The 18,063-nt window shown below is 39.7% G+C and overlaps 1 protein-coding gene across 3 annotated transcripts in view; it reads right to left on the bottom strand.

The window, feature by feature from the left end:
- Rabep1 (rabaptin, RAB GTPase binding effector protein 1) overlaps positions 1–18,063 on the bottom strand; it is a 103,968-nt gene that overhangs the window by 35,704 nt on the left and 50,201 nt on the right. For all 3 annotated transcript variants that reach the window (XM_059271092.1, XM_059271094.1, XM_059271093.1), the window contains exons 5-7: positions 14,866–14,985; positions 6,026–6,161; positions 1,643–1,821 (exon numbers count right to left, since the gene is read on the bottom strand). In XM_059271092.1, coding sequence (XP_059127075.1) covers positions 1,643–1,821; positions 6,026–6,161; positions 14,866–14,985 — 435 coding nt within the window. The remainder of the gene's footprint in view (positions 1–1,642; positions 1,822–6,025; positions 6,162–14,865; positions 14,986–18,063) is intronic.

Raw genomic sequence — 18,063 nt, 5'->3', positions numbered from 1 at the left:
CACACAACACTATGCCAAAGGATTGGTCGTGACACTATCTGAGATGACAAAAGAACAAGAGTGAGGTGGCCCTGGATGTCCACTTCAGGAGGAGATTAAGTAAATTATGATTGCTACGCTACTAGTTAACAAGAGTGAGACAGAACTGGAATAAAAACACACACCCAGGATAATGCTTTGGGGAAATTAAGTTAGAAAATAATACTTAAGAGTATGGTTCAAGGCATGGGGAAGACAATACTAAATACATGGTGAAAAATACACAGAACTAATCTAGAAGACACTACCAAAGTTAGAAATAAAGTTACTACTGGAAAAAGCAGTGTGGGATGTCAAGGAGGATTTTTTTGCTTGATATTATTTCATTTGTATTTAAAACGTTTTAGATTTATTAATTTTATCTTGTGTTAGTATTTTGCCTACATGTATGCATGTGCACCACAAGAGTGTCTGATGCTCTCAGAGGTCAGAAGAGGGCATCAGGTCAGGGCATCAGATCCCCTGGAACAAGAGTGGATGATTGTGAGCTACCATGTGGGTGCTAGGAATTGAACCCAAGGACCTCTTCAAGAACAACAAGTGCTCTTAACAGCTGGACTATCTCTCAAGTCCCTCCCTTTGTATTTCAGACAAGCAACTTTTTCTATGAGAAACCATTAGTGTTACATTATTCATTTAACTGAAGCAGTTTTCAAATGAGAAACAGAGCATCTGGAAAGCAGCATTCTGAACGCCTATAGCCTTCCCAACTCCGCGGCTCCATTCCCATCCTCTCATTGTTTGGGCAGTGAGGTTGGCTGTGTGACAGGCTCTCACTACATAACCTAGACTGTCCTTGAAATCACGGTTCTCCTGCCTCAGCCTCCAAAGCGCTGGGGTCTGAGGTGTAGGCCACTACTCCCAGCCTCCACCCTATCAGATTTGTAGAGCAAAGTCACCAAAAATTTGGCCTGCTCTGGAAACTCAGAAGTCCTAAGAGAACGACATAAAACTACTGAGAAAAATTTCTCAGAAATATGTACTGCTGCATCCTTCAGTCTCCAAAGAGGGTTATTTCTAAATCAGTTTCTTCCCAGGATGAGATAATTTATAAAGCTGAGCTGAGTCTTGCTATCTCATACTCATTACTCTAACTACAGACCTAAGTGCTGGGATTATAACATATAATTATATTACACGTGTTACCAGATCTGGTTGGCTACTATGTTTTTTCAAAGTGACGTTAAAAATAAAGTCAATACGGGTTAGAGATGTTGCACAATGGGGCAGCATCTCCCTAGCATGAGCAAGGCCCTTAGGTCTGATTCCCCAACATCAAAAATAAATGATAATAAAATGGCACAAAACATCTTGCTCAGCTTAGATTAGCCTCCAGCATACACAAGACAATACAGAAGCAAGCACACTTATTAACAATGATAGAATAAGAAACAATCTATCTGGGGCTGGAGGGATGGTTCAGAGTTTCAGAGTGCCTGCTGCTCTTGCACAGTATTGAGTTTGGCTCACAACCCCCTGTAACTCCAAGGGATCTGGTGCCCCCAGCTTCAATGTGCACCCAAGTACACAACCCCTACACACAAATACATATAATTAAAAATAAAATAAATCTTAAAAAAAAAAAAACCAACAACCTACTCACCTGATCTTTCTTCTTCAGTTCTTCAACTTGTCGGAGCTGTTCGGAAGTCAGCACGATCTCCATCCGCTGCATGTCTCTCATCAGCAAACGCTGGGACTCCAGAAACTGGTCATTGGCCTTCTGCCACGTGTGTTTTAACTGGTTATGTTGTTGTCGTTCTTGCTCCAGGAGATGGCAAACTGTTTAGGAGCCCCCCAATCAAAAACACTGCACTTTAATGGTAGGCAACTTCTTTAGCACAGGACTCCTACAGGTCTGGCCAGCATTCTATTCTGTGAGTTTGCCTCTTGACCGACACCAAGAGCAACCTACACCTGAATATGATGACTATCCCCACCAACCCTCTAAAGCAGAGTCCCTAACTATGCCCTTAGGAACAAACAACTTCTGCACTTCGTAAGTTTTAGAAAACCTGAATTAAATAAAAAATGTTAGTGTTTCTTGACTATAGGACATAGAGCTTAAGAGTTTAATTATCACTATGTTCTCCTGGGACACAACACAATACACCACGCACAAACCTAATATTGAGAAAATATAATATTGTTTTAAAAATCTTCAAAGGCTCATTTACATCCCACCTGATAAAGTATAAAGTCTCCATGACCTGGCCCATGTCCACTACTCCAGTACCATATCTGTCCATTTTCTCTTGCATACTAATTTGCTGAACTACGGGGGTGGGGGGTAGGGGGTGGATTCACTGTGTAGCCCAAGAACATAGAAGCTTCTTTCCACCTCTGGTGTGCTAGGGTTCTAGGTGTGTGCCATCACACCTGCTGACTCACTTTGCTTATACTCCCTTAGCTGCACACATAGGCCTGTGCTCTATGTTTCAAAAAACACTTAAGCTGCGCGGTGGTGTTGCACGCCTTTAATGCCAGCACTCGGGAGGCAGAGGCAGGCGGATCTCTGTGAGTTTGAGGCCAGCCTGGGCTACAGAGTGAGTTCTAGGAAAGGCGCAAAGCTACACAGAGAAACTCTGTCTCGAAAAACCAAAAAAAAACAAAAACAAAAACAAAAACCCAAAACACTTAAAACTTGACTTTAGAAAAAACAACACCAAAAAATATTTAAAATGAGTTTTAAAAGCACCATTTGAGCATAACTTCTTTCAGCTGGATATAGTAGTCTGAGTACAAGCTAATGAGGGGCTTGAGAGTTCAAGAACAGCCTGGGCAACCTCTGCCTCCAAAAATGTTTTTCAAAAAAATTTTTTTAAATATTTTTTTTGTTTTGTTTTGTTTTGTTTTTTTGGTTTTTCAAGACAGGGTTTCTCTATTTATCCTTGGCTGTCTTAGAACTCACTCTGGGGCTGGAGAGATGGCTCAGCCGTTAAAGGCTAGGCTCACAACCAAAAATATAAGAACTCACTCTGTAGACCTGGCTAGCCTCCAACTCAGAGATCCACCTGCCTCTGCCTCCCAAGAGCTACTAGTATCAAAGGTGTACACCACCACTGCCTGGTTTGTTTGATTTTTAAAGAAACCTATCTAAAGGACAAAAAGAACTGGCCACTCTTTGTCAGTAGTACTGCCCCATCTCAACCCACTTCCCAGTAGGGCATCTGTATGGTGGTTCTAACCAGCAGCTGCCTAGCTATGACTACATTCCTAATGACCAGGCTCTAACCAGCAGCTGCCTAGCTATGACTGCATCCCTAATGAACAGGTTAGACTATAACCTGCTGGTAGACTGTTACATTGCTTCTCAATTTTTATCTTTTTTTTTTTTTTGTTTTTGTTTTTGTTTTTGTTTTTCGAGACAGGGTTTCTCTGTGTAGCTTTTGCGCCTCTCCTGGAACTCACTTGGTAGCCCAGGCTGGCCTCGAACTCACAGAGATCCGCCTGGCTCTGCCTCCCGAGTGCTGGGATTAAAGGCGTGCGCCACCACCGCCCGGCTTTTATCTTTTCTTTTAAAGATTCTATTTTTTTCTTTTATTTCTTATTACATTTTTAATTAGTTATTTTGTGTGTGTGGTTGTGTGTATGTGGAGGTCAGGGGACAACTTACAGAAGCTAGTTTTCTCCTCCTACCATGGAGATCCTGGGGATTAAATGTAGGTCATCAGACTTGGCCACTGAGCCATCTCAACCACTGCAAGACACTTTTTTGATGTGTTATGTGTCAGTACTGGAGTTTTTATTTTGTTTTAATTGCTTGTTTTTTAAAGCTAAGGACCAAATCCAGGGCATTGTGCTTGCTAGGCAAGTGCTCTACCACCAAACTAAGTCCCCAATCACCAGAAATTATTTTACTTCCTCATTTTAATGGACCTTTTGCTATTTTCTCATATATATTAGGAAGGTTTGATAACCTCAATGACTTACACTATTTTTAGAAGGGTTAGGACACAAATTTTAAATTTAAATAACTTGATAACTTTAATTTTAATCAAACTGAAACCTCTTTTGGACACCCACTGACAGTATAGGTGTCTTTCTGATTCCAATAGCACACGTAAAAACTGCGTCCTGAAGGTCAAGACCTGCTTAAAGGTTGGGATATTTTCACAACATTTTATGTAGTAATTCTTTAGGCATGTATTTCAGTTTTCAACTATTTGGAGAGGAAAGCTAGATCATATATAATCGTATATATTGTTCACATCTCTATTTTCCACAGCATTTGATAAAAGTATCCACTATAGGATTCTACCACTACAGACTACATCCTGTACACTAAAATATGTTTCCAGTAAGATTTCAATTTGTATAAGAAAAAAAAAAAATAAGGAGGCTGGGGCTATAGCTCAGGAGTGCTCGCCTCTCTCTTTTTTAAAAATTACAACTTTATTTTCACTATCCCCTAGCTGGATTTCATTTCCTTCTATTGTACTATTGTGAAATGTAGCCAACGAACCACAGGAGCAGAACAATACCCACAACCATTTCCAACAGAAATTACAACTGTTTTCATGTTTCAGTATGGTTGCTACAGGTGTCTTCTGGGGATGTGGGGGAATGGGGTCTCTATCCTGAGCTGGTTTCCAACTTGATAAGTGGCAACTAAAGATGACCTTGAACTCCTGGCTCTCCTGGCTCTAGGTCCAAGTGGATCACAGGTGTGTGTCGCCAGTCTCAATCTGTACTCACTTACACTCATTGTGACCTCAGAATTGCAGTTGCTACATGTGTTGCTCTATCTTGCTATCTGATATGTTAAGGAAACAGCAGTTATCACTCTATCCCAAGTATTCAATTTTATAGTGGTTTTTTTCTTTTGGTTTGTTTTGGAGAAATTTGTTTGCCTCCTTTTTTTTTTTTTTTTTTAATGTTTTGTTTTGTTTTTAAAAGAGAGGCCCAGAATTTCAAAGAGAACAAGACTTATGGGAGGGTTCATTTGGAGGAAGAAATGGAAGGGGAAAATGATGCAATTATATTATGATCTCAAAAAATAAAATGATTTTTGAAAGTATTTCACTTTTAATTTTCAATTATGCATATATGGGGGGGTATGATTATACGCACACAAGTAGAGGTACCTGCAGAGGTCTGAACAGGACAATGGATACCCCAGAGCAGGCATTAGTGTTACAGGTAATTGTGAGTTGCCCACCAAATCTCTGCAAGATGTCCTCTATAAGAATAGCAGTGCTCACTGGGCAGTTGTGGAGCGCGCCTTTAATCTCAGCAAAAGGAGGAGGATTTCTGTGAGTTTGAGACCAGACTGGTCTACAGAGTGAGTTCCAGGACAGCCAGGGCTACACAGAGAAACCCCGTCTTGGGGAAAAAAAAAAAAGAATAGTAGTGCTGTTAACTGCTGACCTATCTCTCCAATCTATATTTGTTTGTTTTGGTTTGGTTTTGGTTTTGTGGGTTTTTTTCTTTTTTGAGACAGAGTCTTACTGGTCTCAAACTCAATTCCTTTGCTTCAGCTTCTCGGGTGTTAAGATTAAAGGTGTAAACCACCACACACAGGCCCAGCTGCTTTTTAATTTTCTTTTTAACTTGTGGAAATACAGAGTTCACTTGTACATCACATTGCTACTTCAATAGTGAAATCAAAACTGGCCCGTAGAAAGCAGGATACTACACGAGGCCCTCTCTACCCAACTCTCCCTTTTGCTAATTTACTTCTCTCTGAATGATTATGCAGACTACAGCACTTTAAGCAGAAAACTTCTAACTTCATTACCTTTCTGTCCTGAGCTCATGCCTTGTGAAGTTATTACTGTGCTGGTGGTGGAAGGAGAAGCTCCTCACAATCCAAATTCACTTAGCAGTTTTCACAAGAGCTTTCAAACTGACGATAAAGCTTAAATTGAATCACTAGCATGCTGCATTGGTGGTTTAGGATTTGTTGCTGTTACTAATCAATATAAATTTTACTTTGGAATTTCTCTTGGAATAAAGTAAAAATATACACAATATATTTATTTACCTTCATGCAATTCTTTCCTCAATTTCTCAGCATCTTCCTGTAGAACAGATTTCTGAGTGTTCAAAACAGCTACATACATCTCCAGATCAGTCCTACAAGACTTCTCGGCCTCCAGATAATGATTCAGCTCCTTAACCTGAAAGAAGTACAAAACTCAACTTTACAACCATAGTAGGAATTGCAAATAAAGTAAGTATCAGTGGCTGTATTTTAAACTTTAAAATATGATACAAATTTAGAAAATAACAGAACAGATGCTAGCCATAATTCTATCTCTTAGGTAAATATATAATTGAGATTATATGTAATGATTTTATACCATGTTTTTCAAAAAGGTACTTCTAATTTGTATTTCCATAGCAATGCATGTATGTACTTGTTTGTTCTCCTTTTCAGCAACACAGATATGATTTGTTTATGTGTGTGCATGCACATATGTGCATATTTAGGTGGAAGTGCACATATATGCATGGGTGCACAAATATGTGTAAATCATACAACTACAGGTGTCATTCCTCAGGCACCAGCCTCCTGAGGTTTTGTTTTGTTTTTTGAGATAGGGTCTGTCACTGACCTGGAACTTACCTAGTAGGTTAGGGTGGCTAGCCAGTAGGCCCCAAGTATCTGCCTGTCTTCACTTCTCTTATGCTATGATTACAAACACACCTACCACGCCCTTTCTTTTCCCCTATAGGTTCCAAGGATTGAAGTCTAACCCATTACCTCTCCCCAGCCATCCCTCCCCCACCTTTTAGGTAAGATAAAAATGGCATAATGTTCTTTTAACTCTTTTAAACATTTATTTATTGTTTGTTTGTTCGTTATGTATCCAGTGTTCTACCTGTATGTATGCCTGCACACCAGAAGAGGGCACCAGATCTCATTATGGACAGCTTAAGCTAGCACATGGTTGCTAGGAACTGAACTCTGGACCTCTGGAAGAGTAGCCAGTGCTCTTAACCGCTGAGCCATCTCTCCAGCCCCTCTCTTAACTTTTGATTTCTGGTGAGATGATTCCAAATGTCTTCCATTTATAAAAACAACTCATTTTGATCAATACATATACCCATAGGAATTGAAGAAGTTAGGACATCGAGATGGCTCAGCAGATAAAGGTGCTTGCCACCCAGACTAATGACCTGAGCTTGATCCAGGGAACCCACAGAAGGAATGAGCCAACTGCTGCCAAGTTGTCCTCTGACCTTTACAAGTGCATCCTGACCAGTGAAATTTTTTTCAAGAGAGGAAGTCATGATGTACAAAATTACTAGTCTCATCATAATCACACACACTTGAAGGCAAGTGCAGAAAAATTTTAAATCCTGTCTTTTCATAATATATTTTCTGAGACTAGTAACCAAAATAAAATTCAATACTACCAAAAACATGCAGGATAAAAGTATCATTTATTTTATTTGATTTTTTATTGTTTTATCTTGACATGTAAACTGTCTATCCTAAACTTAGTATTTATGGGTAACTTTCAGTTTTTTCAAATGGTTACACCTAGTTTCAAATTCCAAGGTCTTTTTCATGAACCATCCTACTTTTTCAAGTTTAAAATAGCCAGCTCGAAGGGCAATGGTGGTGCACGCCTTTAATCCCAGCACTGGACAGGCAGAAGCAGTTGGATCTGAGTTAGAGACCAGCCTGGTCTACAGAGTGAGTTCTAGGACAGCCAGGGCTACACAGAGAAACCCTGTCTCGAAAAACAAACAAACAAATAAATAAATAAAGCCAAGTCATCTGACCTCACAAAGATCTTTATCTTATCTCTAGGATCTAACGATCTAGACCTTATGTACAATAGAGACTAAAATGATCATTTACTGCAATTTAGTGCTTTGCTGAAGCTGACAATCAGCCAGCATGGCAAAGTGTTGAATGTCATAAGGTGTTTTCTTCAACACCTGTTACCAAGTGACAGTAACAGTCAATTCAGCAGCTATAACAAGGATGGCTTATAACCACAGACTTTGTACTACATATGACCTCTTAATAAACTCTTCTTTGAATTAAAAAGATGATGAATTTCTAACACCTAACAAAAGTTATTACTAACTCTAGGACGGCGCTCAAGTAGCAGCACAGCATATGAACATCCTTGAATTCCACATTCCCTAACAGCCCAATTCAGAACCATTCGGAGGACCTGGCATAATGGTACACACTTTTAATCCCACCACTCTCGAAGCAAAGGCATGTGGATCGATGTAGCATGAATCTTAAAAGTTCTTATTAATAAAAACAAACCTGGAACTGGGTATTGGGGTGAATGCTGGAAGATCAGAGAAGCAGAACAAGACACAGCTACCTTACCTCTCCAGTTCCTCAGCTGATCCTGTTTCCTCAGACTGGAAGCCTCTGAGTCCTCATCAGAATGGGTCTCAGCTGAACTGCTGCTCAAAAGCCTAAAAGCTTAACCAGCCAAATGCTTCTAGTTTCTGGTCTTCACACCTTATATATCTTTCTGCCTTCTACCATCACTCCCTGGGATTAAAGGCTCACTTCATGGGATTAAAGGCGTGTGTCACCATGCCTGGCCGTTTCCAATGTGGCCTTGAACTCACAGAGATCCAGAGGGATTTCTGCCTCTGGAATGCTATGATTAAAGGCGTGTACTACCACTGCCTATCCTCTGTGTTTAATATTGTGGCTGTTCTCTTCTCTGACCCCAGATAAGTTTATTAGCGTGCACAATATTTTGGGGAACACAATACCACCACAGATCTCTGTGAGTTCAAGGCCAGCCTGGTCTACATAGCAAGTTCCAGGACAGCCAGGGCTACATAGTGAGACCCTGTCTCAAACACACACAGACACAGAAAGATACACGCGCGCACACACATGCACTCAAGCAGGGAGCCAGCTGTGGTTATTCATTCCTATAAGCACAGCACTCAGGAGGCTGAGACAGGAGTACTGCTCTAAGTTCCAGGTTACCCTGGGCTACACTGTAAGACACACCCCCACACACATACATACATCTCAAAAAAAATTTAAAAAGAAAAGAAAAAAATTACACAAATGGGCAGTTATAACATTCCAAACAACAGAGACAGGGTGAGGACAAACTGCTGACACTACCTCTCCAAAAAGAGTAGATGTTATTAGGAGAAAGGGGAAGGAAGCCACGTCAGCTGCAAGCTCTATAACAGTCGACTGAACATGCCATGCAATGAAAGCTGCTATACCTGCTCTGCACACATGAACCATGAGTGGTTCAAGAGAAACAAATCTGGAAGACTTCAGAGCCTTTTTAGACTAAAATAGAATCCCACTTTTATTTGCATTTCCCTGATTCCTAATATATCTGATTTTTTGGGGGGGGTGGTTTCTCCATGTACCCCTGGCTGTCCTACAACTCACAAACTAAACCAGGCTGTCCTCCAACTCAAGAGATTCGAACGACTCTACCTCCTTAATCCTGGGATTAAAGATATGCACCACCACACTCAACCTTGAAGATTTTTAAATATATACATATTAGTTATCTGCCACCTCCTTTGTGACTGTTTATTCATATACTCCAATTGTTTTTCAACTGGACCTCTTTTTTATAGAAGGACTTTGTAGAGTTTTGCTAATTTTGGATAGTAACTTTGTCAAGCATGAGGTACACATTTTTTTTTTCTTACAGTGTATAACTTCTCTCTTTAACTTTTTAGATTATCTTTTAACAAGAAAACTTTTTTTAAAGATGTATTTATTTATTTATTTATTATGTATACAGTGTTCTGCCTGCACACCAGAAGAGTGCACTAGATCTCATTACAGATGATTGTAAGCCACCATGCAGTTGCTGGGAATTGAACTCATTAACAAGGAAACTTATATCATAATATAGCCAAATTTTGAATGCTTCTTCCAGAGTATTTTATCTTATTTTTAAAAACTTAAGGAACATTGTTGCACATGCCTGTAATCCCACCATCTGAGAAGGAAGCAGGAGGATGCTGAGCTGGAGGCCAGCCTGAGCTATACAGTGAGAAAGACCTTGTCTCAAAAATATAAAAATTAATTAATTAATTAAAAGATGGGGTGGTACTTAACTCCTTATTGCTGGGATTACAGGTGTGTACTAATCTTTTTCCTATTCTGACGCTCTCTCTCTGTTGATTTGCATCATCTTGGACCAAAACACAAAACAAGTAAAGTAAACAAAACCACCTAAACAAAATTACTGAGCACAGTTCTTCAGATAACGTTCCCATCATTAATGTTAAGACTGCTACACATTCTTTCACTGTATTTGATGAAGGTTTAATAAGCCTGTATTAAGTCACTGTATACTTAAATTGATCAAAATCTTTCCAAGTCCAACATAAATACATTTGTTTTGCAATCTCATGTAATACACCAGTTTTCAAATGATACACCATATTTAAATTGTGAGAATATGTGTATATTTCTGGCTGTTACCTAAGATTTTTTTTATATCATCTTCCTGTGTGTTATTTGATTTACTAGTCACATTAGAGAACCTTCTATTAATTGACACTGTTTGTAAAGGTTTATATAAGGTTTATCACTCTGTTGGGACAAACATGGCTCCAAAACCAACTAAGTCTGATGTCTACTGGGAAGGGGAGGCCAGATAAAGACCGGCTCTGACTCAAGGCTGAGGCTATAGCTCAGTTGGTAGAGGACCTGCCTACCATACAAGACACCGTAGACCAGATCTCCAGCACCACATAAACGGAGCACAGTGGCACCTGTCTAAAACCCTAGCATCTGGAAGGTATAGACAGGAGGACCGAATTTCAAGATCACTGTCAGTTAGACAGCAAGTCTTAAGCCATTCTGAGCTGTAAAAGCATGAGAACCTCAGTTCAAATCCCCAGAGCCTAGACAAAAAGCTAGGGATGTACTTGTAAACCCCGCACTGTGGGGATGTGGAGAAAGGAAGTTTACTGGCACTTGCTGGCCCCCAGCCTAGCTCCAGGTTCAAGTGAAAGACCTGATCTCAAAGGAACAAAGCAGCCGGGCGGTGGTGGCGCACGCCTTTAATCCCAGCACTCGGGAGGCAGAGCCAGGTGGATCTCTTTGAGTTCGAGGCCAGCCTGGGCTACCAAATGAGTTCCAGGAAAGGCGCAAAGCTACACAGAGAAACCCTGTCTCGAAAAACCAAAAAAAAAAAAAAAAAAAAAAAAGGAACAAAGCAGAGAGTGACAGAACACAACGCTGCACACCTTCCTTTGGCCTCCATGACCTCCTATGGGCTTGCACACCTGTGCACAAACATCAAACAAACATATATATATATATATATATATATATATATATATATAATATATATATATATATATATATATATATATACACCACACACCAAAAAAGGATTTTTGGCTCCAGATTCTGTAATGATTACTATTTTACCTTTTCTATTTTATCTTGAGGAAGACTTGACTAATTACCTGTTATAACAACTTGTTTTGTTTTGTTTTACAAAAAGGCCTCACTAGTTCAGGCTGACCTTGACAGTCGGATCCTTCTACCACTGCTTCCCAAGTGCTCAGATTATTAGCATTTACTATGACCAGCAGAATTTTTTTTTTTCATTTATTTTTCAAATGTGACTGGTATGACACTATTTATAGTATCTACTATTTTTATATCAGTAGTCATGCCCCGTTTGATTTCTGATTACCATTTTTTTTTCTTTTCATTTTCTGTACAAATTTCTCAACCTTTTTATACTGACATTCTCCTCGGTTCTTTAACTTTCCTCCTTCACTAATTTCTAATTCTGTATATCCTTTGATTTGTTTTCACTTTTTACTGTTTTTATTTTCCCTTTAGAGTATAATGTTAAATATTTATATCTGTTGGTTGCCTATCAGAACTAGATGTTACACTCCCACTGCTGAGACAATAAATGCTTTTTTATAAATTTATACAGAAATCAAGATGGGACTAAGCTAGAAGCTTACTTCCTACAGGCTAGCTTTCAGAATACTGGAAGGTGCTATGTAGGCTGCTGGGAGAAAATTGTCACCAACAGTCTCACTCAGTTGCAGACTCTGGGTATAACACGACCAACCAACCAAGCAAAATGTACCCATGGCTAGGAGGTCACAGCCCTAGTGGGGGAACTATTAATGTTGTTTGACTAAGTGGACATGACATGACTATCAAACTGCCTTCTAAATGTTTATGTTTATTCCTCTAGAAGAGTGCCACTATTTGCTTCTTGTTGTAACAGGTAGTACTGCACAGACTCAAAACTGGGCAAAGTACTGAGAGTAAGTTACTGTTGAATACAATGGTACATCTCTATCTCCCTTCCAAGGCCACTTGCAGAAGAGGGGATAGAAAGAATGTAAGCGCCAGATGAAGTGGTGGAGTGCTGTGAAATGTGAAACACTGTTTTCAGGGCAGGAAATGGCTGCTGCACAAGACTACACCCATCACCATTCTGTCATGAAGGGCCTCTCCACCCCAAGGATTTATACAGTTAGTTAGTGGTTCCTGGAAGAGGAACACTTTTTCTTTAGTGGAACAGCCACTAGTAAATGGTCCCTATTCCTGGAAGTAACCCTAATTAAACTCGCTGAGTCACAAAAACAAAGATCGCATGAAATATTTACACCACCCTAAGTATTTTGTGATTTCTTTTTCCATCAGATTTTTCCCCATCTCTAGACATTTTATTATTAAAGAAAAAAGTGACCAGAGTATTGGGTCTATGATAACATTAATTCTGTGAAATTTAATACTTTATGACCTTATTTTAAAAAGTTAAGATACAGAAGGAAAAGATAAATATATCACAATATTGAAATACAATATAATGTATCTGGAAATAATAATACTTTTTCCTATGCATTACTCAAAGCATTTATATGTTCTAATTTGAAAGTGGTTCATAACACCCTTGCAAGGCAGTCTTTTTTTTCTTGTTATTGTTGTTTTGTTTTTCAAAACAGGGTTTCTCTGTGTAGCCCTGGCTGGCCTGGAACTCAGAGACCAACCTGCCTCTACCTTATCCATATCTTTTTGGACCCCACCTCCCTCATTATCCTAATTTTACAGCTGAAAAACCAAAGGAGAATAAAAATAAGAAATCTTACTAAGTCATCCAGGCTACTAAACGCTGAGTTTCTGGCTACTGAATAGTTATTATTTCTTTATATCTACTCTTCTTTTGTTGCCATTTTTTCTGTGTATTTGTGTGCCTGCATAAATTCGTGTACACTATGTACATGCTAGTGTCCACAGACAGCAAAAGACAGTGTCAGACCCCCACCCAGGAACTGGATTACAGATGACTATGAGCTACCATGTGGGTGCTGGGAACTGACCCTGGGGGTTCTCTGCAGGAGTAATAAACACTTTTAACTGATGAGCTATCTCGATAGCACTAATCTACTTTTCCCCCTTAACCTATTTTATGTTATACTTGTTTACATCAGTTTTCTTTTGGTTAGACTTTACACAGTATATTTTTATTTACCCCTTTATTCATTTTTTTGTTTATTAAGACAAGGTCTCACTCTGTTGCTTAGGCTAACCTTCAATTCACAGCAATGTCCTTACTTCAGCCTCCTGAGTGTGAGTTACCAGACCTGGTTTATTTCTTTATGTTCAATCTTACCTTGTGTTTAGTTATATGTCTTATAAGAAACACACTGTCTTCTTTTACGTGTGTGTGTGTGTGTGTGTGTGTGTGTGTGTGTGTGTGTATGAGTGCTACAGTGCGCATGTGGAGGTCAAAGGACCTGTGCACAGGTAAAAAGACAACTTGCAGTAGTCAGCTCTCCTTTTCACCATGTGAGTAGCAGAGATCAAACACAGATCATCAGGCTTGAAGGTAAGTACCTTTATCTACCATGCCATCTTGCTGACTCCATTTTCTTTTAGTACAGAATATTAAACCCAGGCCTTTATTCACACTAGACAAGTGTCAGCACTGTACCACTCAACTACACCTCTAATATCTTTCTTTCATTACTAAAGACTTTTTTCAATGGTGGAGCCCTTGCCTAGCATATGTCAATAAGGCCCTAAATTCAATCTCCAGCACTAAAAACAGTCATAAAAACTGTAACACCTCACTAATGTTTCCACTTCTGTTTTTGTTTGGTTTGGCTTTTTAAAAGTAGCATCCCATGTAATATAAACTGGCCTCAAACTCACTATGGAGCTGAAGATGACCCTGAACTTCATGTCCTCTTGCCACCACATCACAGAGGGTTCCAGACATGAGTCACCATGCCCATCTTATGCAGTGCTGAGGGCCAAAGTCTAGGCCTTGGGCATGCTAGAGAGGCATGCGCCAAGAAGCCACATCCCAGCCATGCTGAGTATATGGTCAGTAGGAGGTGCATCCTGTCTAAAAGATTTCCTAGAACCAGGATGAGGAAACAAAGTCAACTACAAACAGCTTCTTTTGCTAGGTAAGAAAACTAAGGCTAGGATTGTAGCTCAGCTGTCAGAGTGCTCACCTAAAGCCCTGGATCTGATCCCCAGAGCCTCATAAAATAGGCATGGAATACACCACAAGTTCAAGGCCAGCCTGGGTTACGTGAAACCCTGTCTTACAAAAATAAACCAATACGGATGACTTGTTAAAAGAAAAAAGAAAATTGAAGTTGAGTCTCACTTGAATAAAATGGATAACGGAACACAAGTCTTCATTCATGATTATGCATCACCACTGGAGGTTTAAATAACCAAAGGTCAAATTACCACACAGCAGGTTTGTTTTCATTTTGTTTTTTGAATTTTAAACAGAAGACTCCTGAGATAGTTGATGAAATGATTTCCCACCACTACTTCTCAAGGGATTCTAATTTTACTCCTGGCATTGGAGCAGATGGCTAACAGCATTTCACAACCTTTGAGGCCTCCAGCTCTTTAATCTTCTCTTCAGCTTCTGTCAGTTTATCTTTCAAAGCTGCAATTTCCTTCTCCATGGGCATCACGACAGAGCGAAGCTTTTCAGCATCTTCTTGGGCCTATGATTAAAAGGAATTAAATGCAACAACTTACTAACTGAATGTTTTTCTAAGAAACTCTAGTCCACCCATTTGCTAAAAATTAGCATTCATAAAACTGAATAACAATTCTCATTTTATTCAAGTTTTTTCTTTGAATTTTTATTAACATATATTCATTACATTTATAAAATGATGGGCTTCAAAAATATATGTCATCCCAGTTATCACGTACTTGAACATATTAACACCAATCACAATCCTCTCATTTCATTCTCCTCACTCATTTGTCTTTTTTCATTACCCAAACAGTTCCTCCTTGTCTTTTATGAAACACGCACACACCCTAGATTCCATAGATGAGACAGTGTGATATTTGTCTTTCTGAATATAGCTTATTTGTTTAATATGATATTTGGCCCTAGGTTCCTGCAAGAAAACATATATGTGTTCTTCTTTAAGCAGAATAAAGCTTGTCAACTGTGTGGGCCAGGGACATAACTAAGCACTTAAGAGCATGTACTGCTCTTCCAGAGGACCCACGTTCAGTTCCTACCACCCACATTAGGTAGCTGATAACTGCCTCTAACTCCGGGTCCTAGTGTCAATTCTATTTTTAAATAGTTTATTACAGGCTGGAGAGATGGCTCAGAGTTTAAGAGCACTGGCTGCTCTTCCAGAGGTCCTGAGTTCAATTCCCAGCAACCACATGGTGGCTCACAACCATCTATAATGAGATCTGGTGCCCTCTTCTGGCTTGCAGGCAGAACACTGTATACATAATAAATCTCTAAAAAATAAAAATAGTTTATTACTGTGAATGACTGGCATAATTATGGTTTTCCCAAATATTTCACTTAGAATTTGGCAGTAAGCAGAAAAATAGATTCACTGTAACATATCTGATATCTTCATTGAGCAACTCAGTCCAAAAATATCTCATATATAAAAGGCAGAATCAGCCGGGCGGTGGTGGCGCACGCCTTTAATCCCAGCACTCGGGAGGCAGAGCCAGGCGGATCTCTGTGAGTTCGAGGCCAGCCTGGTCTCCAAAGCGAGTTCCAGGAAAGGCGCAAAGCTACACAGAGAAACCCTGTCTCGAAAAAACAAAAAAAATAAAAATAAAAAAAAATAAAAAAAAAAAAGGCAGAATTAAGAGCTGGGTGTGGTGGTGTACCCTCAGGAGGCAGAGGTAAGTGTAGCCTACTCAGGTCTACATATCAGATCCAACCCAACCAGAGCCACAGAGTGATCTGACTCAAAGAGCAAAAACAAACACCTTTAGTCCCAGAACTCAGGAGGCAGAAGCAAGCAAAGCTTTGTGAGTTTGAAGCCAGCCTGGTCACCATAGCAAATTCTAGGCTGTCTAGATTGTGGGGACAAAATAAATAAGTAAACAAAAAGAATTAAAAACTCAGAAAGTTGGGGCTCCTCCTACTAATGAAAATTAACTTTACCTAATGTAAACAAGCTCAAATGTATCCTAAATTGTTCAGAATAGAGAAACAAGATATACTGACTAGTGTGAAGAATATTACACCCCCTCACAGACACAGACACAGACACAGACACACAAAAGAAATTTAACAGGCTTTCAGATTCACTTTGTTTCCTGATCCTTACAAAACCTATTTTGTGTTGAACTAAATTCTGTTTGGAAAAGACATGTTAGCCTAAAACATCTTCACAGTCAAGGCTTGTTTGGGATGCTTACTGCAGAAAGGGAAGGAAGAAAAGAATTTACCATATTTACTAATGCAAAAGACCTCATAATTTCCAGTGCTGGGTATCATATAAACAAACGTTTAAAGAGTCAATTAAAAGTAGTAGTAAGTGTAACCAGTGAGATGGCCCAGTGGGTAAAAGCACTAGCTGTGCATGCCTGTTGATTGGAGTTCAAACTCCGAAATCCACAGTGGAAAGAGAACTGACTCCCTAAAGTTGCTCTCTGACCTCCACATACACATCTGGACACATGCACCACATTATGTACACATACAATAATAATAAAAAGAGATAGAAAGGTCATTAAAATAAAAAATAAAAATTGAAAAGCTGTTACAGCCAAGCCAAGCCTACAACTGCGTGACTGCATGAGTAAATGCAGTGTTGATTCTTGGATGGAAGTCTCAAACAGGAAGGAGAAAAGGATATAGGGGACACTGGCTGAAAATCAATACAATCTGAATACAGAGAACAAACTTTTGTTAATAATGATGAGCTGGTATTAGTTTGTTAACTCTAACAAGTGTAACATACTACATGGTTAAAATGTTAAAGAAAACTGAGCCGGGTGGTGGTGGTGGTGGTGGTGGTGGTGGTGGTGGTGGTGCAGCACACCTTTGATCCCAACACTGGAGAGGCAGAGGCAGGCAGATCAGAGTGAGTTCCAGGAAAGGCTTCAAAGCTACACAGAGAAACCCTGTCTCAAAAAAACCAAAAAAGTTCAGAAAACTGAGTATGAAGTATACTGAAAAACAATACAATATTCATAAATTTTTATACTTAAAAAAAATTCTTGGCCAGGCGGTGGTGGCGCACGCCTTTAATCCCAGCACTCGGGAGGCAGAGCCAGGTGGATCTCTGTGAGTTCGAGGCCAGCCTGGGCTACCAAGTGAGTCCCAGGAAAGGCGCAAAGCTACACAGAGAAACCCTGTCTCGAAAAACCAAAAAAAAAAAAAATCTTAAAAAGTAATAGGTGGGCTGGGTGGTGGGTGGTGCACACCTTTAATCCCAGCACTCAGGAGGCAGAGGCAGGCAGATCTCTGTGAGTTTGAGGCTAGCCTGGTCTATAGAGCTAGCTCCAAGACAACCAGGTCAGTTACAGAGAAATCCTGTCTTTAAAAAACCAAAAACAAACAAACAAACAAAACCCTAATTGCGGCTGGAGAGATGGCTCATGTATTGTTCTTGTAGTGATCCAAATTTGTTTGATTCCCAATACCCATGTCAAGCAGCTCATACCACCTGTAACCCTAGTCTAGCTCCAGGGGATCTGATACCTCAGGCTTCCAGGGCACCTGAATTCATAAGCATGAACCCTACAGAGTCCCATATATGAACAATAAAAATTAAATAACTAATAAAGTTCATGGAGGG

This window comes from Peromyscus eremicus, chromosome 8a (genome assembly GCF_949786415.1).
Source record: "Peromyscus eremicus chromosome 8a, PerEre_H2_v1, whole genome shotgun sequence".
Classification (NCBI taxonomy): Eukaryota; Metazoa; Chordata; class Mammalia; order Rodentia; family Cricetidae; genus Peromyscus; species Peromyscus eremicus.
Note: the sequence above shows the minus strand (reverse complement) of the source record. Positions and strands in the feature narration are given on the sequence as shown.